This window comes from Monodelphis domestica, chromosome 2 (genome assembly GCF_027887165.1).
Source record: "Monodelphis domestica isolate mMonDom1 chromosome 2, mMonDom1.pri, whole genome shotgun sequence".
NCBI lineage: Eukaryota > Metazoa > Chordata > Mammalia > Didelphimorphia > Didelphidae > Monodelphis > Monodelphis domestica.
In genome coordinates, this window is record NC_077228.1 from 258,389,306 (window position 1) to 258,414,860 (window position 25,555).

The 25,555-nt window shown below is 49.4% G+C and overlaps 1 protein-coding gene and 1 long non-coding RNA gene across 11 annotated transcripts in view; one reads left to right on the forward strand and one right to left on the reverse strand.

Moving 5' to 3' along the window:
• Positions 1 to 25,555, reverse strand: part of KDM6B (lysine demethylase 6B) — a 27,874-nt gene continuing 2,319 nt past the window's right edge. For 2 of the 10 annotated variants that reach the window (XM_056817569.1, XM_056817572.1), the window contains exons 2-24: positions 20,922 to 21,039; positions 14,579 to 14,676; positions 14,270 to 14,415; positions 14,032 to 14,170; positions 13,621 to 13,719; positions 13,054 to 13,273; positions 12,657 to 12,749; positions 12,372 to 12,530; positions 12,089 to 12,244; positions 11,416 to 11,745; positions 9,080 to 11,181; positions 8,249 to 8,375; positions 7,777 to 7,882; positions 5,981 to 6,186; positions 5,441 to 5,502; positions 5,227 to 5,298; positions 4,361 to 4,509; positions 2,723 to 2,837; positions 2,386 to 2,573; positions 2,161 to 2,302; positions 1,774 to 1,900; positions 1,525 to 1,695; positions 1 to 1,435 (exon numbers count right to left, since the gene is read on the reverse strand). In XM_056817569.1, the coding sequence (XP_056673547.1) occupies positions 1,412 to 1,435; positions 1,525 to 1,695; positions 1,774 to 1,900; positions 2,161 to 2,302; positions 2,386 to 2,573; positions 2,723 to 2,837; positions 4,361 to 4,509; positions 5,227 to 5,298; positions 5,441 to 5,502; positions 5,981 to 6,186; positions 7,777 to 7,882; positions 8,249 to 8,375; positions 9,080 to 11,181; positions 11,416 to 11,745; positions 12,089 to 12,244; positions 12,372 to 12,530; positions 12,657 to 12,749; positions 13,054 to 13,273; positions 13,621 to 13,719; positions 14,032 to 14,165 (4,782 nt within the window). In that variant the 5' untranslated portion in view covers positions 14,166 to 14,170; positions 14,270 to 14,415; positions 14,579 to 14,676; positions 20,922 to 21,039 and the 3' untranslated portion in view covers positions 1 to 1,411. Of the gene's footprint in view, positions 1,436 to 1,524; positions 1,696 to 1,773; positions 1,901 to 2,160; positions 2,303 to 2,385; positions 2,574 to 2,722; positions 2,838 to 4,360; positions 4,510 to 5,226; positions 5,299 to 5,440; positions 5,503 to 5,980; positions 6,187 to 7,776; positions 7,883 to 8,248; positions 8,376 to 9,079; positions 11,182 to 11,415; positions 11,746 to 12,088; positions 12,245 to 12,371; positions 12,531 to 12,656; positions 12,750 to 13,053; positions 13,274 to 13,620; positions 13,720 to 14,031; positions 14,171 to 14,269; positions 14,416 to 14,578; positions 14,677 to 20,921; positions 21,040 to 21,195; positions 21,442 to 23,892; positions 24,081 to 24,533; positions 24,556 to 24,700; positions 24,930 to 25,139; positions 25,261 to 25,555 lie in introns of those variants that run through there. The other 8 variants (XM_056817571.1, XM_056817574.1, XM_056817573.1 and 5 more) reach the window with 8 other exon arrangements.
• Positions 23,679 to 25,555, forward strand: part of LOC103106782 (uncharacterized) — a 16,056-nt gene continuing 14,179 nt past the window's right edge. The window contains exons 1-2 of the long non-coding RNA XR_008916478.1: positions 23,679 to 23,791; positions 24,921 to 25,025. This is a non-coding gene — a long non-coding RNA (uncharacterized LOC103106782). The remainder of the gene's footprint in view (positions 23,792 to 24,920; positions 25,026 to 25,555) is intronic.

Genomic DNA, 25,555 nt, shown 5'->3' on the forward strand with positions numbered 1-25,555 from the left:
TCAAAACGGTTTTTTCTGCATTTATTTTTAATATTAATATTTTCACACAAATTCACCGAAAAGTAGGGGGTGGGGAATAGAGGCCTCTGCCCTGGGGCAGAGCAGCAGTGCAGTGAGGGGGGGGCAAGGAGGGGTGGGAGGGCCCCCCTCTGCCAGAGGAGAAAAAAAGAAACAGCCAACCAAAGTAAAACAAAACTCCAGATAGACAATCGCACAGAGGTCGCCCTCACTCCCCCACAGGCTGTTTCATTTTAAAGTCCATGTTTAAAAACTGGTGCCAGAGGGGGCATGGCCCAGAGGTCTTCCTTTTCCTCCGTTCTTGTTCTTTACATGTACAATAAAAGACGTCTGCTTCCACACCTACTCCTACAGTACAGGAGCCACTCGCCCTCTTGAAGGTCCAGGGAGGGAGGGGGCATAGGAAGGGGAGGGGGCTGGCCCAAGAAAGTGCAGGAATCTGGGGCTGTGGGGAGGGAGGACAGGGTTTGAGCACCATGATAATAAGGCCAGAGCCTAAGGGAAGATGGAGCCTTGGGAAAAGAGACACAGTGGAACAGCTGGACGTAAGGAGCGCAGAGATGGAGTAGGGAGATGGGAACACAGAGGAAGAGTAGGGCAGAGAGCAGTCTACTAAACCCACTGCCTGGAGGAGGGAGAATGGCACTGAAGGTGGTGAGAAAGGGGACATGGGGAAGATCCTGTTTCCCCCAAACTGAATAAATAGAGTAGGATTGTTATAAATTAAAAATGAAAATAGAAAATATAAATCATAACCAAGTGAACAAATAGAAGAGACAGACACGTATGGCTGGGGTGGGTCACAGGGAGCAACCAAAGTACAAAAGGGAAGTCTTAGAAGATGTGGGATGGGGAGAAAGCCCACATGAAGAGTCTTGTTCAAAACTTCACCCACTCTGCCCTGCACGTCCCCTGCCCCCCCACTCCGGAGGACCATGGCAGGAGCAAGGGAACCTGAACCCGTATCTGACCCTCCCCCATCATCCTCCCCAGAGCCCCAGTACTCCTTTTATCTGTTACTACAAAGGCCAATAATGGTGGGGGAAAGCAAGGGTCTGGCCAAGGCTGGGTGGAGGGGTGGGGTTGGTGAGGTGGTTCCTCTGGTCCCCACCCCTATCTTTTTTTCCCTCATATTCATTTTTCCTTAAAAAACAAAAACAAAAACAAAACAAAAAAGACCCCCCCCAAACCTTTTCTGAATAAATTAAGTAAGGGAGGGGGAGCTGCCTGTGGGAGAGGGGGTCAGCCCCACCCCCTCCCTCTCCAGGCTCTGGCTCCTCCCTCTCCCTGGGAAGGCCCCTACCCCAACCCCCAGGGTGTGGGGTGTGGGCTGTGCTGTGATGGCAGAAACTGGGCTGGGACATTTTCTCAGCCCTAGAAAGGGGTGTCTGCCTCATCGAGAGTTGCTGGATCCAGCCTGTCATGAAACAAAGACGAAGTATTGTGAATTATCGAGGAAAGAACAGGCAATTGATTGCTAGGGAGGCTCCAGCCCCAGGTACCCACCAGGGTGAAGGCGTCATAGGCCTGGGCCAGCTCCTCTGTTCTGTACTGCTCGAGCACCACGACCCCCTGCAGACCTCCACTGCGTCTCCGAGCACAGCTCTCGCAGTGTACCAGGTATGTGTTGCGGCTGCCGTTCTCACTTGTCACAAACAAGATGTTAAACACCTCCACCTGGGGATGCAGGAAGGTGTGACTCGAAGGGAATTGGAGAAGAGTTAAAAGCTGGACGGGATGGGGGGATCTACTCACATCACACTCGTTGCAGTAATAGGCAGGCTCATCCTTAACTCGGCCCTGGTAAGCAATCTTCTTCCCAGCCCTCACCAGGCTCTCCCGCTGCACCTGGCAATGCTTCATGGACTGCAGCAGACAGAATCTGCCAGGAGGAGGCACAGGTAGGGTGACAAGAGGAACAGAAACTATTTCCGTCTCCCCCTTCAAAGCCCTACCTCAGTGCAACCTCCTGCTACAATCTTCCTTCCAGCTGTTCTCTCTGGGCACAGCAACAGTGTTTGATTTACCCACACACGCCACTCCCCCATACCCTCAGTGCTTTGGCACACAACATAGACATCTGTTTATGAACAACAGCCAAACACCAAGACCCCCATTCCAGCAAATCTGTCCCCTCCTTACTTGATCATCTTGAACAGGTCTGGATCACTGACTTTGACAGTGCGGGCAACATTCCAGGACACATGGATCATGGGCACAATGGATTTGACATTCTTCACCTCGTTCCATTCATAGCGCTCCAAGGCCAGCTGGTACTGATAGGCTAGGGAGAGGGGAAGGGGGTGACCCAGGGAGCAAGGACCACTAAGCTTCTGTTCTTCAGCTCCCTGGCCCCCCAGCTCTCACCTGTGAGAGGCCCCACATTCCAGGCGATGTTGTTGCACCAGCCTGTGGCCTGCACCCAGTGCACGGTGCCTGCATTAATCCACACTAGGTCCCCAGGCCGCTGCACGAAGCGGTACACAGGGATGTTGGAGGCATAGAGGTCGTCCAGGATTGGCCACCATGAGCCCGTCAAGTAGTCCACCCCGTGCCTGCAGGAGCACACAGCCCCGTCATAGGAGAAGTGAGGTCCACTCCCTTGCAGGGAAAGGTAGGGCAGGGAAGGTTGAAGGAAAGAGGGATGGAAGGCCAAGGGAGATTGGGGGAATAAAGGCGAAGGCCATCTGGCCCTATACTGCACCTGTCGCAGAAGGCACTGATGGTCTCCCAGTAGTGCTCGTGGACGGCGAACCATTCACAGTCTCCAGGACCAATGTTGATGTTGACAGAGCAGAAATTGTTGTTTTCCTGGTGGCCTTTAGGGGGCAGCAGAGGACAAGTTACCCTGTAGGCTGAGCCAGCACAAGGAATGCTACAGCCCCAGAACAAGGCTCATTATCTCTTTGATCATTTTGATCATTGATCACATTGATCACAAAGGAGTGGAGGGCAAGAGGCCACAGAATTCTAAGATCTAGAGCTGGAAAACTCTTTGTCCAAACTCCACATCTTACAGAAAGCAACCTTGGGAAGTTCAATGATTTCCCCGAGGTCATACAGGATCCTCATAACCCATTTCCTGGTACTTCATCTGTGGATGACCCACAGAGATACTGTTTCTAGTGCAGGTCACAGCTGCCAACCTCTGCATGATGGCCCAATGGTCCCATTTGTGCATGGGGGTGCAAATCTAATCACTCCTTTTCCAAGGGATCCCCAACTGAATAAAGTAACTGGGATAAAAACCATAGACAGCATGTTTATCAAATTCACATGTCACCAAACTAAGAGGAGCAAATATTCAGGATGACAGTCATGATCCAAAAATCCTGTTGACAAGACTAGAAAATTAAGGCAACTATGGAGATGAAATTCAATATGGAAACCTGTAAAGTCTGGGACTTGAGAGTTTTAAAAAATTGATTTAATAAGCATAAGATGGAGAATCCACAGCTAAATGACAAGCAGTCTGAAAAAGATCTGGGGATTTTAGTTCATTAAATCAAGACTTAAGAGTTAGAACAGACCTCCCAAGTTCACAGATTCCAGCCCCATCTTTTTACAGAAGGAAACCAAGGTCATAAAAGGCTCAGTGACTTGCCCTGGGTCCCCCCCTAGACCTCTAAGCACCTGTTCATTTTGTGTCTAGACCTCTCTCCAGGACAGGCCAGCTCCTGCCTCCAAAGGACTACAAAGGCAATACCAAAGAGCAACATAAAATGACAGCAAAGAACAGTAAGACAACCTTGGAACACAGGGCCAGGCTAAAGAACCAGGGCTGGGGAGGTTCCAGTCCATTATACTCTGCCCTAGGTTGACGATGTCTGGAGATTGCTGCTGTCACTTATGGCCATCAGTGACATTTTGGGAAGAATACAGAAAATAAGCCTAAAAGTTCATGCCGTCTGAGGTTCAAGTGAAAGAAATGGAAATGTCAGAACTAGGGGGGCATGATAGCTCTCTTCAGGTTTCTAATGAGCTCCACCATGGGGAAAAGGCATTAAACTTAAATTACTTGGCCCAAGAGAACATAATAAGCACTAGGTGGCCATTTCAAAGGCAATTGTTGGATTACTATCAGAAAGAGCTTTCACTAATTAGAGCTAGCCCAAAATGAAACTGGTGGCCCTGGGAAGGAATGTGTTTTCCAGACTGGAGATCTTCTTGTAGTAAAAGCTAGATAGTCTATCAGCTGAGGCTTTTTTGTTCACACAGACTGAACTGGTCAAGGCTCTGAATGCCCTTCACTCATCTGCTTCAAATGCCTTGGAGTTCTTTGGCTAACCTGAGAGGGAACTGGGGCTCTAGTTCTCCTATTGACCTCCACAGATCAGGTTACCTGGTGTTCGGCTGCCTGGAACCTTCATATACAATTGGACAGTGTTCATGCCCAGGATTGTATGGCCCACATGGCTCAGCATGTTTCCTGTTGATGTAACCCGCATGAAGGCAGGCAACTTCAGCAGCTCTTGCAACTGGGGCTTCCACCTAGGGTCACACAACAAGACTCTAGATAAAGTCCTAGAAAGACTTCTTTATAATGCTAGGTCAGTAGTGGCAGAATCCTAAGACTTAGAGGGCTCAGTGCTTAGTCTACCTTGCCAAAGTATTTTTGTTTTAAACTCTCAAATGTTGAAAAAATATTTAGCATGTAATATTGTATATTATAGGTATCTGCTTGTGGCTTCTAATCCTGTTAGATTGTGAGCTTCACGGACAGTCAGTTTTGGGGAGCACCATTGGTCTACTCATATAAAGGTGTCCCAAAAGTACTAGTGCAGTTTAAAGCTTTATGAGACAGAGAAAGAAAATGAGATAGAAATAGAGACAAGGTAGATGGAGAAAGAAAGAAATGGGGGAGGAGATCTGAGAGGGAGGAAGGGAAGGAGGGAAAGAGAAAGGGAGGGAGATTCAGATGATCCTGGCTCATTAAATGATATTTTTAGATAGGAGTGGTAACGGTCCATGAAGAAACCATGTGCAAATGACCTCAACCCACTGCACTGCCCAAAGCCTGAGAGAATAAGGATACAGAAAGAATAAAATCTGTGATTCTAACATTGCTTCTAATAGTATTCAGATATTTTAAAAGAAACATTTCCTTTTAGAGGCATTAGAGTTAGAGGTATTAAGCCAAAGGCAAGGATATTTCTAACCTGTCCTTGAAACCTATTGGTCCCACTTTCTAACGACCTTCCTACTTACCGCTTAGCATCTGACAGGTCAATATTGGTGCCAAATTTGATGATATGATGAGTTTTTTGATCTGGGTTGTTGCTAGTGCAAAAGGGGTGGGAAGAAAAGGGGGGAAAACAGATTAGTGTAAAAAATGGGGGAATGAGGGAGAAAAAAAATTTGAGCCCTATTTCACAGAGCAATTGAAAAGATTAACTAAGAGTATCTGGTCCACGATCAGTACCTGGGGGATGTCTCAGTGGTGCTGTCCGGCTCCTCTGTCTCATCTTCACTCTCTTTTTCCTCCTGCTCCCCGCCACACAGGATGGCAACCAAACTTGGATCAGGTAATCTCTAAACACCCCAGCCTCCAGCCTATTTCTGATCCCTCAATTCAATGTTAATTCCCAGTTTGTTTTTTTTAAACCCTCACCTTCCATCTTGGAGTCAATACTGTGTATTGGCTCCAAGGCAGAAGAGTCGTAAGGGCTAGGCAATGGGGGTTAAGTGACTTGCCCAGGGTCACACAGCTGGGAAATGTCTGAGGCCAGATTTGAACCTAGGACCTCCCATCTCTAGGCCTGACTCTCAATCCCTGAGCCACCCAGCTGCCCTCTTAACTCTCAGTTTTACCAAGCTCAAAACTTAGTTCTGCTCCTTTAAGCTTTTCTCAGGCTCCCTCTTCTCCTCCCTCTCCTGTTCCCTTCAGGACCCATTTCTTTGTTTTCCTCAGCTCCCCCACCCTCCACCCCATCTCCTTCTCCCTCCAGGTTCCTCCTGTTACCTGTAAAGACTCTTGGAAGGAGGACGCTTGGTACTGTGCATACTTGGCAATTGTAGTGTGAGAACGGCTACTCTCACAAGGCCAAATCTGTCGTGTGCCTGAGAGGTCCCAGTTCTCATCTGATGGCTGCTGCACCTGGGTCCTAACCTCCACAGCATGTTCACCACTTGCCTCTACTAGGGTCTTTGTGGAAAACAGGCCCAAATCTGCATTTAAAAGGAATCAGGAGAGAACCAAGATGGGGAAGATGGAGCAACCCAATCTGTAGTAGACGCCTATGGTCTCCCCTATAAAAACGGATAGCCACTAAGAAAGGCAAAAAAGGCATTCACTTTTGGTGTTTCTAACCATACCGCCCCCCCCCCAAACTTTCCATGCTTAAGATATCTATAGAAAGTGTGGTTTTTGTTTTTTGTCTGATCCTATGATTTCTCTCTCTCCCTCTTTTTCTCTCCTAACTTTCTGTCTTAGTATCAATTTTTAGACAGAAGAGTGGCAAAAGTTAAGCAATTGGGGTTAATTGACTTGTCCAGGGTCCATAACTAAGAAGTGTCTAAGGCCACATTTGAACCCAGATCCTCTTGCCTCCAGGACTGGTCACTGTGCTACCTAGCTGCAACCTGATTCTGTGATTTCATAGAGGAAGTTCCAATTTATAGTCTATCAGAATTATATGGAACACTGAGAAATTACATTATCATGCCTGGGTAGGCAGCAAGGCAATATACTGTCAGAGGCAGATTTAAAACCAGATCTTCCTGACCTCAAAAGCTGGCTTAGCTCTCTACTATACCATGATACTTTTCAATGAGTAGAGAAGTAAAAGAAACTCTGATGAGACTATTATTCTGGTGAAAAATTTGGTGGGGATAGTTCTAAAAACTATTTACATTTCCTTCAGGGGACCTTCACGATCTGTTACTCAATTCATCTTTCCAATGAACAGGTTAATCTTTTTTTAAAACCTTTACCCTCTGTCTTAGAATCAATACTGTATATCAGTTCCAAGGCAGAAGAGTGGTAAGGGCTAGGCAATGGGGGTTTAAGTGACTTGCTCAGGGTCACATGGCTAGGAAGTATCTGAGGCCAAATTTGAACCTGGGACCTCTTTGTCTCTGGGCCTGGCTCTCAATACACTTAGCCACCTAGCTGCCCACTAGGTTAATTTTTTTTAAACTTGGAAAGGACCTACATGAAATTATGAAGAGCAAAATAAGTAGAACCAAGAAAATGTCATATATACCTATAGAATTAATAGTTGAAGAATAACTTGTGAATGTCTACCTACAGAGAAAGAACTGATAAATAGAAACACGAAAGACACAATTTATATATACATTTTTGTGCCCAGTGACAGGAGGGAAGGGAGAGGGTGAAATATCTAGGAATTTTAATATAATCAACAAACAATTAAAAAATTTTTTAAAAGATAATAAAAAACTCATCTCCTTCATTAATAAAACTAAGCATTATTGGTTGTGGGCATAGCCTTCTCCACCTCTGAGCTACTTGGATGGAAAGAAATAACAGAAAAAGTGGACTGATAATTGAATGGAAAACATAATCATACCCCCACAAAAAAGTCCTGATGTGCAAAACGTGTCATCTCCCCTAATCACCACAACTTGGTTACCTAAGTTCATCCACACCAAATACTTCCCAACTAAGATACCAGCATGCCTAGTTCACATGCACTGGGCACAGAGCTTTCCTTATCTTCCTCAAAAATCCCTAAGACTCCTCCTTTTTTCTCTCCCTCCCCTCAGCTTGGTTTAGTTCCTGCCATGAGGACTCACTGAGGCGCAGGGAGCCAGCCAGACCCCGGATCACTGTGATGGGGTTCCGAGGATCTGTGCAGAACTGCAGAAGCACTGGAGAGAAGGCATCCCGTTTGCTCTCCAGCTGAAGAGGGAAGGGGAAGAAACATGAAGAGAGAAGCAATACAATGTCACTGTTCATAGGAATACCCTAACCAGGTTCCCTGGAGTACACACACTATATATACCACTCTTCCTAGGCAAACTCCCCATTCCCGATAGTAAAGCCTAGCTAATGCTGCACCTTTCTGACTCTGTCTGAAAGGTAACCACAGAGACAAGAAAAATTTCCCCAGTTCTGTTATCTTCAAAAAGAGGAAATGAAGAAATACAGCTCCTAGCAGTCCCTGGAATTAATAGCCATTCCTTTAGATCTAACAGCAATTCTAGGTGCAGGCCTCTCTCCACCCATTGATAGATACTACTTCCTTTCACAGGCACAAAAACATACATAGATGCTAGGTGTAGGGGGGTTGAGTTTTTCCCTTGGCAGCTTCTCTTCTGAGTTGATCTGAGGCTTTACAGATTGGGAAGGTGATAAGTAAGACTCACGAAACTTCCCCTTCACCTTTGCATTCCTGTGGAAAGAGGAGCAAAGAAGTGGTATGGTGAAGGTCTTATAGAAGCTCATTGGGTGTAACTGCCAAAGGCTGAAGTCACTAGAGCTCAAAATCCCATATGTTGAGGATATGTTGCACAGACATGCAGTTAGTACCAGTGTGATAAGCTGGGAAGAAATTGGCAGCCAGGGAACCTCCATTGGAGTTCTAGCTCTGAAACTCTGTCATTGTCATAAAGAGTAAACCACCTGAGTCTTTCTAATAGTACATGAACTATCTCCCTCAGAGATCTCTAATGAAATAAGCACTTTTTAAGGTGAGTTACTGCAATTTTGTGTTGGTTTGAGAATCCAGACATCTTAATTTATTACTTCTACCCATCATCTCATGACATCCCAATCTCTTACTGTGCGACTTAGGGGACAGCAAAGTTGTCTCTAAAGCACCAGTAACAAGTCTGAGTGAACAGGGAAGTTTGCCTGTTCCACCTGACTAGTAGTGATGCACCTAGAATCACCTAAATGGGCCATTAACCCCTTTTGTTTTTCCAACATTGTAATGGTGTATCCTTTCCCAGAATAGCAGAAAAAGCTCTTCCTGAAATCTAATCTCCATACACCTCTAGCCAAGGAAACATGTATCCCACTCTCCCTCCCCCAGTAAATCAGCAACATAAGGGGTTTCTCTGATTCTATTCTGAAAGATGGGCTAGAGTGACTTACTTGCTGGCCCGTACCACATCGGCAGCACAGTGCCCAATGGTAAGATCAGCCATACTCAGCCGTCGTTCTTCCACCTCAGAGGCCATGAATGTTTCCTTGTCACCACTCTCTACCTTGATAAGCCGAATCTTCAGCTCCTTGGGAGGTCCCTCACTCAGGGACCGAAGCTTCAGCATGTCAGCTGGACTCACACTGGGAGGACCTGGAGTCTCTTCCCGGGCTTTATGCCGTATTTCCCCGACAGAAGGTGGTGCTGGCGTGGGGGCAGGTGAGGGTGGGAGTGGAGGAGGAGCAGTTGCAGCAGGTGGCATGGGAGTAGGCAGCTTGACTTTGGTGGCCCCACCAGCCTCCGGTTTGGCCTTTTCCCGCCCTTGGATCTCTTTGCTCTGTAGGTCCAGGTTTCCTAGCACCTGTCGGTTCTTCTCCTTGTGCGCCTTACCCTCCTTGTGTCGACGTCCACTGTCTTTGCAGGCCCGACGGTGCCGTCGATGTTCCTTCTCCTTCCGCTTGCCACTACCAGGCCCAGCACCACTTTCTTCCTTGGGTCGTGGCAGTGGAGGTCGTTCCCCTCCACTTTCCACTGGCTCGGAGCCCCTGCCCACCCTTTCCACCAGTGTTTCACAAGCCCGACTGATCTCTTCTAGTACCTCTGACTCAGAGCGGGGTGGGGGGAGCACAACCCCTAGCCGTGGTGGTGGTGGAAGTGACTGGGCTGGGGGAGGCCCAGATGACTCCTCACCCCCTCCTTGCTCCTGGGCCCAAGGCCCGCTTGAGGTAGAAAATTGAGATGATGAAGAGACCTGCAGTTGCAGGGGGCACAGGAGGTTCGTGGCTGCCGTTGCAGGCGGGGTAGGGATAGCACCTGATGGGGGTGGGGGAGAATACTGAGAGGGAGAGGGCATAGCCTGGGCAACTCCTGCCCCAGCCCCCGGATAAGAGTATTTCTGCCCATCCAGCACACTGGCCAAAGACTTTAGCAAGGTGGCTGGACTAGCTTGTGTTGATGGTGGTGGTGGCAGCGGCTGAAGGGGCGAGGGGAATTTTGCTAGCGGTGGAGGGGGGGGCAACGCTGGTGGTGGCGTCTTCTCTTCCTTGTGGGGAAAAGAGGGCTGCAGTGGGGCAAAGGGCTCCTTCAGGGGAGGTGGGGCTCCCCCATTGGTCTCTTGCTGCTGCTGCTGCTGTTGCTCTTCCTCCTTTTGGATTGATTCATCTAGCATCTTCATGATGTTGGCCAGCCCATCAGGCAGGATCTTAAATTCCGATGGCTCCTCAAATTGGTCCTCCAGGGGTGTTGAAGGAAAGTCGAACAGTCGAGGGCCCTGGCTGGGAAGCTCCCCACCACTTCCAGGGGGGTGGGGCTGCTGGGCATTGCTCAGGGGCCCAGGAGGTGGCCCCCGCCCCACCTCTGTGGTCTTTGGGAAGGAGACCCTGGGCCGGGGGCTCTCCGGGCGCCTGAAGCTTCCTGAGGTATTTTGGTGACAGGGGGGGGTGGTAGCTCGGGGAATTGGGAGTGGCAAGGGAGTGACAGGAGGGGCTGGAGGGCTCAGGGAAGGGCTTGGGGGGTGGGTATCTAGACCCCTGGAAAGGAATGGGGGAGGGGGGAAGGGCACAGGCCCCACTTGGCTGCTGTTGCTGTTGCTGGTGGTGATGGTGGTGGGGGTGGTGGGGTTGGTGTGCGAATCCTGAGTGCCCACGGGGAAATGGGGTGACAGAGTCCCCAAGAAGCCCTCGTGGTGGGGGAGGGGGAGTGGTAGTGGAGGAGGAGGTAGGGGAGGTGGAGTGGGGCAAGGGCCCTTTGCTCCAAAAAGGAGCTCCTCCAAAGGATCCCCTTCTTCCCGACCCACAGCTGCAGACCCTCTGCCTGCTTGGCAGGCAGGGCTCTCCAGCCACGAGGGTGGGGGTGCTGGGTGGAGGAGTCGGGGGCAGGGTGGTGGGGTTGTTGGGGGACGGGACAAGAGGGGAGGGCCTGGTGGGAGAGGCATGGGTGGGGCAGCGGCGGTAGGGGCAGGGGGGAAAGATTTCCGACTGCTATGTGCCGATGGCCCCAGGCGGCTCTGGTGGGAAGTGGCCTCTAGCCCTGGAGTTTGATAACAGTCAGAGCCCTAGAGAAGGAGAATGGGAGAGGAATAAGGGATAGAGAACTAGCTCCAAGTTCTCTGAGACTCCCTGAGCTTCCTGCTTTGAGCTTCATCTCTTCCACTTTCTAACTTTTCAGCTCTTTTATCATTAGCTTCCTAAAAACAAAAATGCTTTAACCTTATTTTCTATTTTCTTTACATTCATTCAGAGCTTTACTCTCTCCCCAACTTCCATTCCCCCTCTCTTGTGCCACTCACAAGGCCTGGGCTCTGTTCTGTGCCCCGGAGGCCGGTGCTGCTGCTGCTGGTGGTGGTGGTGCCGGGGACGCCAGGGGGCCGGGAAGGGGCATAAGGCACGCAGGCGGTGGTTGCTGCTGGTGAAACGCTGGAGTCCATCCGCGACCTCTGAACTCTGCTCTCTCTAAGGTCACTTCCGGGGGAGTGGGGGACAGGTGGGCAGCCATGGCTCTCTGCTCCTGGGGGATGGGGGCCCAGAGGGGCCGTAGGGACTGACCGGTGGCCAGGGGGGTGGGAAGCATAGGAAGGGGTTGGGTATGGAAATGGAAGGGGAACCGAGTGCCGCTGCTCCTGTTGAAAGTAAAAAAGCACAACCTGTGAGGGGACACAACTTAGGCAAGAACAGGGTCATGAGTGGAGCCACTGAGCATGGAAAGGAACAGAGAAGAGCATCATGTGTTGTCAGAGACCTAGAGTTAAGGGAACAGGGATCTTATACATAGAAAACTCACGGAAGATCCAGAAATGGTGAGATGCTAAAATTCCTAAAACTTGGACTGGACTGAACTGAACTGAAAGGGAGAGACTGTACAGTGGCAATAGCAAGGTATACAGCCCTTGGGACCAGGGTCTGACAGAACTCTGCCTTGCCCAAGACCAAGCACTGGATGAGGAAGGTGAACAAATCAATTACCTGACGCTCCGGAGGGGCAGAACCCTTGCACTCAGTACCCCAAGCCTCTCCATGCAGTGGGCTCCAGAGCCCTGGTTTGGATAGCTGGAAAGGGGGACTTGTAGCTAGGCCTGGCATTGGAGGAGGCAGTGGTGGTAACCCTGGAGGAGGACCAGTCTGGAGAGAAAGGGAAGGAAATCAGGGGGGAATCTAGGAGCCCAGCCCAGAGGCTTTTCACTTTCCCTTAAGGCCCTGTAATGCTCTGGACTATGTTCCTGCAGACTTAATATTATGGTGCCAATACCTGATCAGGGCCACAGCCCCTCCTACGTTTGCCTCCAGGGCTAAGGCTCTCATCAGCATGGCCAGGAGGAGCCACTGGGGGCACAGGCTGTACCACAGGAGTTTCTGCTGCTCGTTTCACTGGGGGACCCCCACGTTTTGTCCCATAGCTTCGCTTGTGCTAAGAGAAGGGGAAGAGAAGAACTTTCATCTAGGATGCTCTATAGCAGGCCTGTTTTGCCTAATTCCACTCCATATTCTACCAGCTCCCATCCGTTCCCTAAACATGCAATATTCTGTCTCTTACCTCAAGGTGTAGAAGATTCCACACTTGTTCAAGGGGTGGCAGAACCTTGGCCCGGTGCTGAGAAGAGCCAGTGTGGAAGTTCCAGATCTGGGCCTAATCACAAGAGGAAAAGAGAAAATGGAAGGAACTCAAAGTGGCAAAATTATAAATTCAAGCCCTCCCCTTGACAACAACCAACTTGGGTGATAACTCCTCTCCTCCCCTGCCCACTCTTTTATGCCAAAAGCAACTCAGGTCTACCAAGCAGTAAAGAAAAGCTGTCCAAACATAATCCCACTCCCTGGCTCCAAGATGAATAGTCCCAAATTCAGCTGTCCCTCCTTGAACCCCACATCTCCTCCGTATCCTTAAATTCTTGCCCTCAGCCCTCCTGTCCCAGCGCTCATGAAACCCTCACCTGTTGAAGCCGGCCAATACGGAGCCCTAGCTCTGCATAGCCACCCCCATATCGGGCTGCACTGTGGTAACAACGCATGGCCTCCTCACCATCTTGTTCTGATTCATAAAGCTGACCCAACTGTTCCCATAACCCTGGCTGGGCTGGGTCTCGAAGCAAAGCTTGAACCCAGCCATGTAGGGATTCCAGCTTCCCATGCAGGGGCCGAGGATTAGGAGTCCTGAGGGAACAAAGAAGAGAATATAAGTGTCCCTGAAGACTTCAGCTAAATCCAATTATGTTGGACTCTCACTTTTCTTCCCTTTAAATGTCAATCTTCTCTAAATCCAAGTTTATGCCTATCCATTAAGTTTCTCTCCCTTCAAGAGTCCAAACATTGACTATTTTCATCTCTCCCATTCTAGCTCCCCACCTCAAATTATTTTTCAATAAGCAATAATTTTCTGTCCCTAACACTTTCCACTTCCACTCTTTTTAGGAACTGATATAGTAGTTCATATTCCAACCCTCTACCTTCTTTGAAAGAACAGGTTCTATTTGACAAAACTTATTCCCTTCTACACTTACCCAGGGGGGTAGTAGGGCTTGCTGGGGTACCCAATACTACTGCCATGGGCTGGGGGCAGGTGAGCTGGGAGTTGGGGCTGCCCAATGCTGGCAGAACACCTGGTGGGATCACATAAGTCAAAGGTTGGGGGGGGGGGTGGCTTGGGTGTCCCTTGTTTGGGAAAGAAAAAAAGAGACCAAGTAACAACTGAGGTTTATCAAGAATGGGGTGGAGGTGGGGGAGATGAATGCAGAAGAGGACTCCAGCCAAATAAAGACAGAAAGAAAAGGTTGGTAAGTAAAACACTGGTTCAGGATTGGGAGAAATGAAGCACAGTGCCATGACAAAAAGAGAAATGGGAAGGAAGATAAGTCCAGGGTAGGGGAAATTTAATACAGAATGGGAAGAACAGGGTCTCAAGCTTCTCTCACCTGCCCCCTGGCAGCCATGCCCGGGGAGGGGGGTGGGGAGGACAAGAACTCCAGGTTCCAGCACAGCTTAGGCCCCCAAGGGTGAAGGGTTCCCGCGCAGCTCGGGCCCCCGGAGGGTCCACTGCCCGATGCATCCAGCCTAGAAGGAAGGAGAATAGATTTCTAGCTAAAACTACACATCTTCTCTGGAGGTTGACACACCCCATACACACCCAAACTCTACCTTCTTAGCACTCACCAGGTCAGTGGTGGCCCCGGGAGCCCCTAAGATCGGGCTGGCCCCCCACCCTTGCCAGCCAGGTGGAGCTCCTCAGAGGCAGTGTACTAGCTTCTGCCTCTGCAACCAGAGCCCTCCGTTTGTTCCTTGGGGTGTCCCAGATAACTCTGTAGAGAAAGAGTGGGAAAAGAAGAGAAAGGGGGAGAGACAAGAGGGAGAATGGGAAGAGAAAGAAGAGGAAAAGCTCCTATCAGGGAGCAGGGGCAGTAAGACCCGACTGCAGCTCCAAGCTCCTCCCTCCTCCCTCCTTCCCTCCGCCTTCCCACTTACAGAGTTCTCCGACTCCAGGAATCTGTCCAATCACAGGGCGCACTCCCTCCCCTGAGGGCCAATCATCGCCTTGGTTGTCTGTCTGCCTCAGTAACAGCCTGCCAGGGACCAATGGAGAGAGATTAGCTTGGTGGGGGGGGAGAGGGGGGGAGGCATTGCAGCCAATGGGGCCTGGGTCAAAGCAGAAAGGGGGAGAAGAGCAGGGAAGCTGGTTAGACAAGCTTAGCTGGGGAGGGGGGGGTACGGTGACCCCTACATGACCCTGTTTCTCCCACCAAAGGGTCCCTACCAGTCAACACCCACAAGTGTTTCTACTCTCATCCTGAACTCCCCACAATTCCTTATTCCTTTTCTGATCCCTGTACTCTCTTTATTCGGAAACAGGAGACACACCAGAACAGAGCAGGCAAAAAGATGCGGGCAAAGATAATCTACCAATTAGATCCTTAGAAAAAGAGGAAGCCAAACACACGGTGGAGAGGAGCGGACCCTGAGGCCAATTGCAGAGCAGCGGCAAGAGTCCTCCCCTTCCACCTCCCACCCCCCATACACACAAACCGAGAGCAGCCGGCTACCAGACAGAAACCAAGAAACACTCAGTGTGTAACTCAACCTCCCAGACAAAAACAACCTGCCCCCAGCATCACTCCCACAGTGGCAACAGCCTGGCCCCCAGACTTTCAGGCACTACCCGACTGTAATTCAAACTCTGGTTCCCAGATCCGCTCATCCTACTAACTGCTCTCCGAAACCAACTTCAAGACCCTTTTCAAATCCAGCCCTAAAATGCTTCCAAGCACACCAAAACCCCCTCCTCCCGAGATAACCCTGACCCCTTTGCCCAATTACAACCAACGCCTTAACCTTTCCTATCGACACCACCGACATTGAATGGCTATTCTCTCAATTTCCCTCTTCAGTCCCAGAAACTGTCTCACTCCCATTCCCACAGCCTATTTGGTTATAAACCCTTCAAGTCTCTCATCTCCGACTCCTCTGCCTTAAGTAATCCCTTAACTGACCTGGCTTCCCTTTCTCAAGCCCAGTCTTCCCCCTTAACGAACACTGAGCTCACCCCCCAGGCCTCTGAAATCTGCTTTCAGATCCCCATCCCGTTAAGTCACGTACCCCAGTCTTCTGTGGCCCCTCTGTTCACAGCTCGAATATCCTCTGTGCCCTTCCCCAGTATAGTCCACGAGCTCCCCACAGCCCACGTGGCCCCCACCCCCCACCACGAGGGGAGGGGGGATTTCGGGGGTTGCCCGTGACGTGGCTACTTGCGCAGCGGAAGGGGTGGGGGGAGAAATCAAGGGGGGGGGTGCAGAGGGTGGGTCGGTACTTAGTGACATCATCCTCCTCCTCTCACTTATACCCGCCCACTTCCTTAAAGACGCCGAGGGCTTATTTTATTTCCTCCTCCTTCAAATCAGAGCGGGATCCTTTTGGGTCTCCCAAGCAACCAGCACTCCACTTGCTACAGAAGAAACTGGGCATCCACTCGTCCCTGCTCCCCCGCCTCCAGACCCTTCCGGTCTCATCTCCTCAGGGGCAGAGTGAGCTAGCTAGCACAGGGCAGGAAGCTGGGGGAAGAGTTCAGGGCAAAGGTCTGGGGGCGGCTGGAAAGTTCAGCTTTATGCATATGCCGGCACAGCAGGGAAATTTCCAACCCAAGCCAGAGATCAACAGGGACTTCTGGTGAATTCAGCCTCCTCCCTACACACAGAGTAAGCAAGAGCCTTCTTTCACTGCACCACAGCACAAGAACCTTCATTTCTACAGAGAAAGAAGCTTGAAGGAAGGTCACACTTAATTAGAAGAGTGAGACTACACCCTTTATCAGCTAAGACAACAAGCTCACTCAACCTCTTGGTCCCAAAATCTGAGAGGATGCACAGAGGAGAAAGTGAGAAAGACTTGGGGTCAAATCCCACCTCTGAGTCCCACTAGCTATGTGACAGGGACAAATCTCTTAGGCTCTTTGAGCCCCAGTTGCCTTATCTATAAATAATACTTTCGTTCCAAAGTGGTGAAGAGGCTCATTGGAAACCTAAAAACCCCTCACTTTTCCAAACTAAAACGTGGGATTAGATTAGGCGGCCTCTTCCGGTTCCCTCTCAGCTCTAGTTTCTATTATATAAATAAAGTAAGCAACAACTACAACTACTACTCCTAAAACCAGCAAAATGAATTAGCTCAGGGGCTAGACATAAAGAGGATATAAACCAAAGGATTTATGCTAAAGAGCTAGCTGAACATATGCAAAGTATTGTGGCCTCTACCCAAGGCTCCTCCTTCCTAGAATAAACAGAAACTGCTAACTTTCTCTCCTACTTTCTCTCCCACCAGCTACATACACAAGAGTTTGCAATAACCACTGGGGGAGTCCCAATGGTAAGAGACTCAGGGAAGAGGAACCAGAGGCCCAGCCTGGGAAGTGGGTCCTAGAAATGCTATGCTGGCTACCAGGAAATGTAGCTTCCCTTTTTCTGATGATGACACTTCTCTTCGCCACTTCCCCTTTCCCACCGAGGCCTGCCTGACTCAGCTCTCCCCTAATAGGCAACATGTCTCACCAGTCATCTCCCATACTCCCACACTGCTATTCCTCTCAGTCAGCCCTACAGACTCAGGTCACAGATTTCCAGCTCCTCCCCTCCACTCCCCCCCCCCCCCCATTCCTATTCTTTTACCAGTACTCAGAGCCCCTGTTCTTTGTTTCTTCTCTTCAGATATCCTCTCTGCTAGGTCTGATTCAAATTTAAGGTGGGGGGAGTCTGAGTCACTAAGAAAGCCTCCCCCACATTCCCACTGACTCAGCCCCCACACCTCTCCCCACAGACACACATACACAAAGTCAGAGACAGACACAACCTATCAGCCTACACACTCTCTCACAATTTAGTACCATGGAAAATCCCTTTTCTTACTCCTCACAGAAAATCCCTCCCACTCACCTGCTAGGCTAGCCGATAGAGACATCCAAGGCCCTTCCTTCACAAAAACATACGACACTATCTCAACAACATCTTTTTTGCCTCTACTTTCCCCTCTGGAACAGGGGCATGCCTCCCCCCCTACTTCTTATTGTAACAAGTATGGCATACCTTGAAATCTTGCCTCTCTCCCTATAACCAATCAGTTGTCTCATCTTTAGTTCTTCCTCTACAACACATCTCACATCTATCCCCTTTTCTACATTCAGTCATTAGCCAAGTTCAGATCTTCAACACCTTTTGTCTGGCCTATTTCAAAAGTCTTCTAAATCAGTCTCCCTATTTTCTAAATCCAGTGACCAGACATCTTCCTTTAATAAAGTACAGGTCATATTATGTTACTTAAATATCTTCCTGCTAAGCTAAATACAAAATTCTCAACCCCCCCAGCATGGCTATTCCCCATTATTATCTTGTCTCATTTCATTACATGCCTTAAGAACCTGGACTTTGATGCAGGCTACAGTCCCTCTCTACAAGTTAGTACAAAGTCTTCTAGAGTGTCTATGGCTGAAAATATAATTTATTCTGTAGCCAACTGGCTTACAATGAGCTGAACTTGGCCAGGTAGCTCCTCAGGCCACAGGCTCCAAGGTCCAACAGGTATATATACTTCAGTTTAGTGAAAGCAGGCAGAAACAAACAGTCTTCCAGAACCCATGGTCACCCTACATATCAAAAAGAGGTATACGGCATATATTTCAGGGATTAAGGCACATATCTATTTGTTGGCCATTCTGGCAGTCCAGAGACTCCAGATCAAGTCAGGAGAAAGTCACAAAGGGGCATTTCTTAAAGGGTTAATTTTTTCCTAGGTTAGGCCCTGCCCTCTTCATCCGGGTTTTCCCAGCCTAGGCTAGCTCCACCCCTTCCATCCGGGCATTGGACTTTAATACTTTAACTCCCCACTCCCCACATGGAGACAATATCAGACAGCCAACATAACCTCCACCACTGTTTCTGCAGATTGAGAAAGAGGCCCCAACACTACAAAACTAACTCAAACCCAAATAGGGTTTACACAGGGCACACACATAAACACATTCAGTACCCACACAGGCAGGAACAGAACCCTATAAAGACATGGTTTTATAGGACAGTATATATACATACACATGGAAGTATATAAACTCACCAAAGTGCCCAAACCCAGACCACCTGCCCCATCCACCAGGATTTACCTTTGTACTTTTTAAGCCCACCATTATTCTTTGACAAGTCAAAGCAAGGCAAGGATAGCAGGGGTTAAGCCTTATGCATGGGGGTGGAGGAGGAAGAGAAGAGGGGATGGGGGAGATAATAGGGCTCTTCTGTGACTCAAACCCAACTGGACTAGGATTTATTTAAAGGGTTGATAACCAGGATTCCCTTTCCAGTCTGTGCTCCCCCCACCCCCATCCCCCCATGAAGGGGGAAGGGGAACCTGAGTGACTGAATCCGTGTGTGTAAGACTATGACCAAGTGCTGGCCCAGGCAAACTGTGGGTGGCACTGTATGTCTCTGACTCTGACTGGTATCTGTGTTGGCCCATGTTTCTAACACTGTCTGTCTCTGTTTCTATATGCACCTGCATATATCAGGTGCTAAGCTTGGAGTCAAGACTCCCTAAACACATGTTTTTTATTCATCACTTCACTCCCTCTTTCTCCCTGACTTGTAGGACTGCCTCTGCCGGTCTTGTTCTGTGCATGCTCTCATTTTCTCCTTGGCTTAGCACACAACTGACCTGTTTTGCTGTACTCTCATCTCTCATCCTCTTTCCTAACAGCAGGGATACTATCATCTTTGTATGCATTGAGGTAAAGTACATACCTGACATTAAAAACTGACTATTCTCATTTCTTGCCTGTATATGAATGAGGACACTTGATGTGAATCCTAGAAGGTTTGCTGTCTCAGTGTATAGATTTAATTCAGTATGTTTTTTTAACCATACTATCCCATCTCTGCACTCTAAAACTCACCTCAAGCCTCTACTTCCCTTCTCCATCACTGACTTCAGTGTCTCTATGCCCTAGTTCATTCCTACTACCTCAGCTCTATCTCCCTCAACCTGCTGCAATGCACTGGGAAGTTTTAGAGTCCAAGAACCTTACTTACTTCCTGTGTGGTGTGGTCACTTAAACAACTTGGCTGGGCCTGAGGTTCCTATATAAAATGAGAGGATTAGACTAGATGATCTCTAAAATTCCTGAATATTATAATTCACTGGGCCTGTCTGTTCCCTATGTTTCCCTCCATCCTACTTCTTCAGTAGAATGTAAGCTCTGAACAAGAAGATACTCTTTTCATTCTTGTCTTTATCCCCAGGGGCTACCACAATATCTAAAGGGCATATGGCACATACTTTAAAAATGCTGATTGAATTTCATTGCCCCTCATACCAGCCCTCAGCTCTCCTTCATTCCTTCAGAATAGGAATGTGGTTGTGGTTAAAGGGTCAGAGGCAGAATTGAGTTTGAGTTGGGAAACTTGAGTAAGTAGTGGATGTCCTTGGAGATGAAGCTAGCATAGTTATCAAACAGAGGCAGACATGTTGTCTTTTCCTCCTTCCTTCTCCTGAGGGAAAACAGGAGACAAGGAGCTTGTAAGTATTGTAATGTGATAACTGGGACCAATGAAGTAAAGCCTCAAGACAGAGCTGAAAGACTGAGGAAGGTAGTGATAATAGGGATTAAATCAGGGAAGGCTTGCTTGAGGAGATTCCAGGTGTAGAGTGGAGAAAGGAGTTCTTAAAAAAGGGAAGATAGAGATAAATGAGAACTAGGAAGATATTCCTGGAGTTGTCATAGTAACAATATGCCTTTTACAGCAAGAATCCCATATCTCCCCTCCTTGTCTACCGTAAATGTGCCTATGTTATCATACACTCTGCTTAATCCTCTCCCCACCCAAGTCAAAGTCGTCCAGCAATAACTGGAGAGAATAAAAGGGTTAATATAATCCCTTCCCTGACACCTCCAGTTTTCATGCTATCTCACATACACCATCCATTTTGCCAGCTCTAGCAGAATGGAGATTAAGCTGTATCATTCAAAGGAAGTATATGTAGGGGGATGTTCAATGTCTATAAAAATGGATTTAATCAACTCAAAGGCAAGCTAGGAAGTACAACTGAACCTCAGCTGGAGGGGATAGAGGAAGGCAATAAACCAAAAAGACTGAACCATTCAGGTTATATATAATGGAAGCCATCACAGGCAGGTGAACTGGACCCACTAACCTCCAAATTTCATCAACCTGAGGGAGAGTGGTAGAATTTTGGAATTGAAGGATGATGGAGATATATACAGACACAGAGAGACATAAATGTATACATAATATATGTTACATTTCCTTGGGGGACTTACCAAATGGAGCTTGGCACACTCCTCTCTCATTGGCACCAGTGCCCTCTAGATGGGATGTAGCAGGCAGGGGAGGGATGGGTAGCACTATGGAGCTGTCATGATGTTTGGATGGGGAAACCTGTAGAAGAGAAAAGGATGTTAGGAATGGAGAGTCCCAACCAGAAAACCTCCCTTTGTCCACTTTCCCCAACCACTCACAGAACTGGCTTAGAGTAAAGGAACAGGAAGAATCTGTTTCCATGGCAACTAGAAAAAGCCATTCCTCTGCTCTTACCCTCCCTTCCCCCAACCAGGTTTGCCCTAGGTTGGTGGGGCCTCTTCCCACTTCCTAGGATCAGCCTGCTTATCCAGTCTGACATCTCTTTCCTAAACTAGAATAGTGGCCGACAGGGGAGAGGGCAGGTGACAACAGGGCCCTGACTTTAAGGTCCTCAGATAACACCTAGTATCTGAGGAAATCTGGGAGGATACCCTTCCACCCAGAGCTCTATCCTCTTCTAAACATCCTAAATTCACACTCTGAGAAGCCTAAACTGGGATGTCCAAGTACTTTGCCCCTCCTCCAGCTACTGCCTCCACCCAGTCTTATCTAGCAACCAGATGGCCAACTCCACCCTCTGGACTCTGCCCCCTCCCCTCCCCTCTTTTTCCCCCAAGGCCAGGCAGGTCCCAGCTAAAGCAGAGGTGGCTGGACTGGCTGAACGGGCCCAGAAGGGGAGGAGCCAAGGGCTGCCCTTCCGCCTGGTATATATTGGGGGCCTCTTTGGCCCTATATAGGTCCCTTGTTAAGACTTAGGAGGGAAAAACAAGGAGGAAGGATTCCCCTTCAAGGTCATTTGCTGTTTCCCCATCACTTCCTTCCTCTAATAAATGAACAGGAAAGGTGACAAGAGGGCTTTCTTCTACACTGTGTCTGACCAATCAAGGTCCTACCCCTTCAACACTCATTTCCTTCCCAGGAAATATATTCAAGCCATATCCCATTTCAATTCCTTCAAGAATTCAGATCTATGGCCCCTACTCTCAGAAGATCAGTTCTCCACATCCCTCTTATTTGAAACCTCTATGTCCTGCTCCTTCCTCCTCCTTCCCCAGAGACCCAGGCCTCTGGCCCCCCAGTCTCCATGATGCAATCTGTTGTAAACCACAGTGGCTGCTGATGACACTCCTTCCTGGGGAGTTGTTATTCCTGACCCACTGACAGTCCTCTCCATGATGAGTGGGCTGGGAATATGAGACAACAAACTTCCTTGCTGATAAGGGGAGGTTTGTAGGGATCAAGGTAGTCCCCACTAAGAGGGAAGTAGCATCACTTGAGAGGGACAATGATTTAAAGTAGAGAGTAAAACTAAATAGGTTAGGATAGGGTTGAGGTGAAAGTCTTGGGGGAGGTGGGATCAGCAAACTTATTAATAACTCACAAGACTTACAAAGAGCTTTTCCTCAATCCTCTAAAGTTGGTAGTGCAAATATGATCATCCCCATTTTTGCAAATGAGGAAACTGAGGCACTAAGCGCTTAAGTGACTTGTCCAAGATCATACAGCTAGTGCTTGAGGGCAGGATTCAAACCCAGGTCTCCACATATCAAGTCCTACACCCTCAAACCTCTACCCCACTCCAGCACCACAACCTTAATCCCTCATTAGCTCTGGCCCAGAGCCGGAGGCTGTAATTCATCTGCCCAACAGCTGGGCTGGGGGAGGAGGTTAGCAGGGAATGGGGGGGGGGGGCAAACAAGGGGAGGGGCTGGGGCTCTCTAGTGCTTAGTCCCAGAACAACAAAAGGGGAAGTCTAGGGGCTCCTTCAACTTCTCCAGGTAGTGTCCCCAGGAGAGAAGCAGACTCCACTTCTACACACTTTTCCCACAACATCTTGCTCTCTGCCATTGAAGTGTTCAGTGACCATTATCATGAGCCCTAAACTCTATCCCTGAGATGAGGAGAATCCAGGGATAGAGCACAGGGTAAAAACAAACAAACAAAAAAACCCCCCTACTACCCCCATTAGACTGGGATTGCTGCCAGAGCTGCAGGGGGCCCCCCTTCCTCAAGCCCCTGTTTCCACTAGAGCATTCTTCTCTACCTTGCTAGCCAATCCCCTTTCACCAGGTCCCCCAAAACAACCCCCCTTCTACCCCAGCCTGATTCCCTCAGGACCAAGATTACAGTACCCTACACCACGGTTCTCTTCAATCAATGAAAGGTGGAAATGACTAACTACAAGGACAGGGTCCCTTTTAAATCACCACCCTAACTCTAGACATTTGGGACTATGCCCCCTCCCAGCTTATTTAAAGGGACATCATAGTGGAAAGAGCTGTTCCTTTCCCATCCAACCCCATACACACTCATTAATAGAGAATTGAACCCCCCACCCCACCCCTGTCCATGACTTCTGAACACTAGCAGCCCAGAGCCACAAACAGTCCCCATCCCCCCTCTCTAGATGCCCCCTCCCCAATTCCGGTTCCTTCCCCTCCCCCAGTGGCTGCCAGGAGAAAAGGGTTCAGGGTTGGAGGTACTGGGAACTAGGGAAAATGAGGAAAGGGCTAAGGGCTTTTTCCACAGGGAGGGCAGATGGACACCCGGTGGAACATCAGAGGTGGGGGAGGCAGAACCTAGAGAGGGAGGTAGAGATTGGTATAAGGAAGCTGGAGAAGAGACTGAGAACCTGGTCGAGAGTCGGGTAGAGGTGAAGTGGGGGAGGGGAGATTTAAGCACAAGGAGATCAATTGGGGGGGGGGAGGAGAAGAAGGGGGAGTCTGCACGAAGAGTCAGAGATACCAGAGGCAGACAAGAGGAAGACTGGGCAAAATGGAAACGATAAAAGGAGAGACCAAGAAAAAAAAGGAGACAGAAAAAGGAAAAGGTGGGGGAAGGAAATAAGGGTCAATGGGGAGGGAGAGAGAACTAAAGCAAGAATTCAAGGGGGGCCATAGGTGGTGGTGGGGGAGCCGGGCCGGGGGTTACCTGCTGGGTGTCTGTCCCCCGGCGGTGCCCCCGAGTCCGGGTAGGGAGGGGGGAGCAGCGGAAGGGGGGGGAGCGGGGACTGGGGGGGGGGCGGGGGAGACGATCCCTCCTCTGCCTCCTGGGCCTGTCCCCGGCTCTTGCGGCCTCTGCCTCCCTCCCTCCTCCTCCCAGTCCCTGAGTCCCGGAGTCAAACAAAGAACTGTAGCAGGCTCTCCCCAACCCCCTCCCTCCTCCTCCTCCTCCTCCTCCTCCTCCTCCTCCCCCCTCTCCCTCCCTCCCCACTAGGCTCCCTCCTCCTCCCTTCCGGTCTCTTCCTTCAGTAACCCGCCCCCCCACGCCCCTTTAGCTGTTCCCTCTCCACCCACCCCTCAACCTTTTATACACCCTTCAGTTCCCGTCCCCCCCTCCCCCTAATGAAAAAATATGGAAGGAAGTCCCCTTGCAGAATTAAAAGGCTCCACAAAACAACATGGGCGAGAGATCCTCGGAAAAACTGAAAGCTTCAATACAATTGCCCTCCCTTTTTAGTGAAATAGCCCGAGTTGTTTCTTCCCCAAGAGAGCAAAACCCTAAAAAGAGAAGCAGTAAGACTGTAACCAATCCCCCCAACAAATGAAGAGAGCATAAGAGTTGAAGCTTACCACCACCACCAAATTAACACTCGCTCTCCACCTTCCACCTCCCACCCCGCCCCCCAATTCCCAAGCTGCCGGGGAATGGGAAGCTGGTCTGTCCACCAGAATAATGGCATGAGCCAATTTTAAACCTGCCCCTCCCCCGCTTTTCAGCCCAGGATGCAAATAAATACCTGCCCAACAGCAGCTTCCAGCTGTCAGTCCTCTCAGTCCTTCTCCCCATAAAAGTGAAAATGTGTAAATTGATCCGCGCCCCCCCCCCCATTAAAGACCGGAGTTTTGAGTCTTATACATTATTCCTCCACCCACTCCCATCGAGACTGGGGGAGGGGTACTGTTGGTGAGGGAGAAAGTAGAGGAGTAGGTAACCCCTACAATTATCTTTCTTCTTAGGAAGTAAAGTCCCACCACCACACACAACTCATGCAGTCTCCCACGTCGTTCCCTCAGGAGGCAACAGTGAGGGGAAAGAGGAGAGGAAGGATAGACTCAGTGGAGGTAAGAGTCTAGAAAAGTGGGGAGACTTCACATCCCACAAGATGAACCAAGGCTGGGGCCAGTGAGCACCACACCCTAACCCCCCCCAAAAAAATCCAGTCCAGGATTTCCCACCTGCAGATACTAGGGTAGGGAAGGGGAAGAGGTGGCAACGGATCTCAACTGGACTCAGAGTGGGGGAGGAGGCCACACTGCCTAGCAACCACCCCCAGGCACGTGCACTAATGACGTCATCTCTGCCACCTCTGACACCAACCTCTGACCCCGAGCTACAGGGGGGAGGAAAGGGGTGAGCAAGCACCAGGAGAAATGCCTTAGCCTTAGGAATTCTGGGAACCCAAGGAGGGAGCTATCTCCAAAGAGTCTTCATTCCTAGGTCTTAAACCTCAATTCTCCTTATTTCTCTTAAGGATCTTGGTTTTCCTCCTTTAGATGCTTAATTTTCTCCCTATTCTTTCAGGAGATCCAACCTATAGGAAATAGATAGAAGAGAGAAAAATCCGTAGGAGGGGTTAATTTGTCTGTAAGAA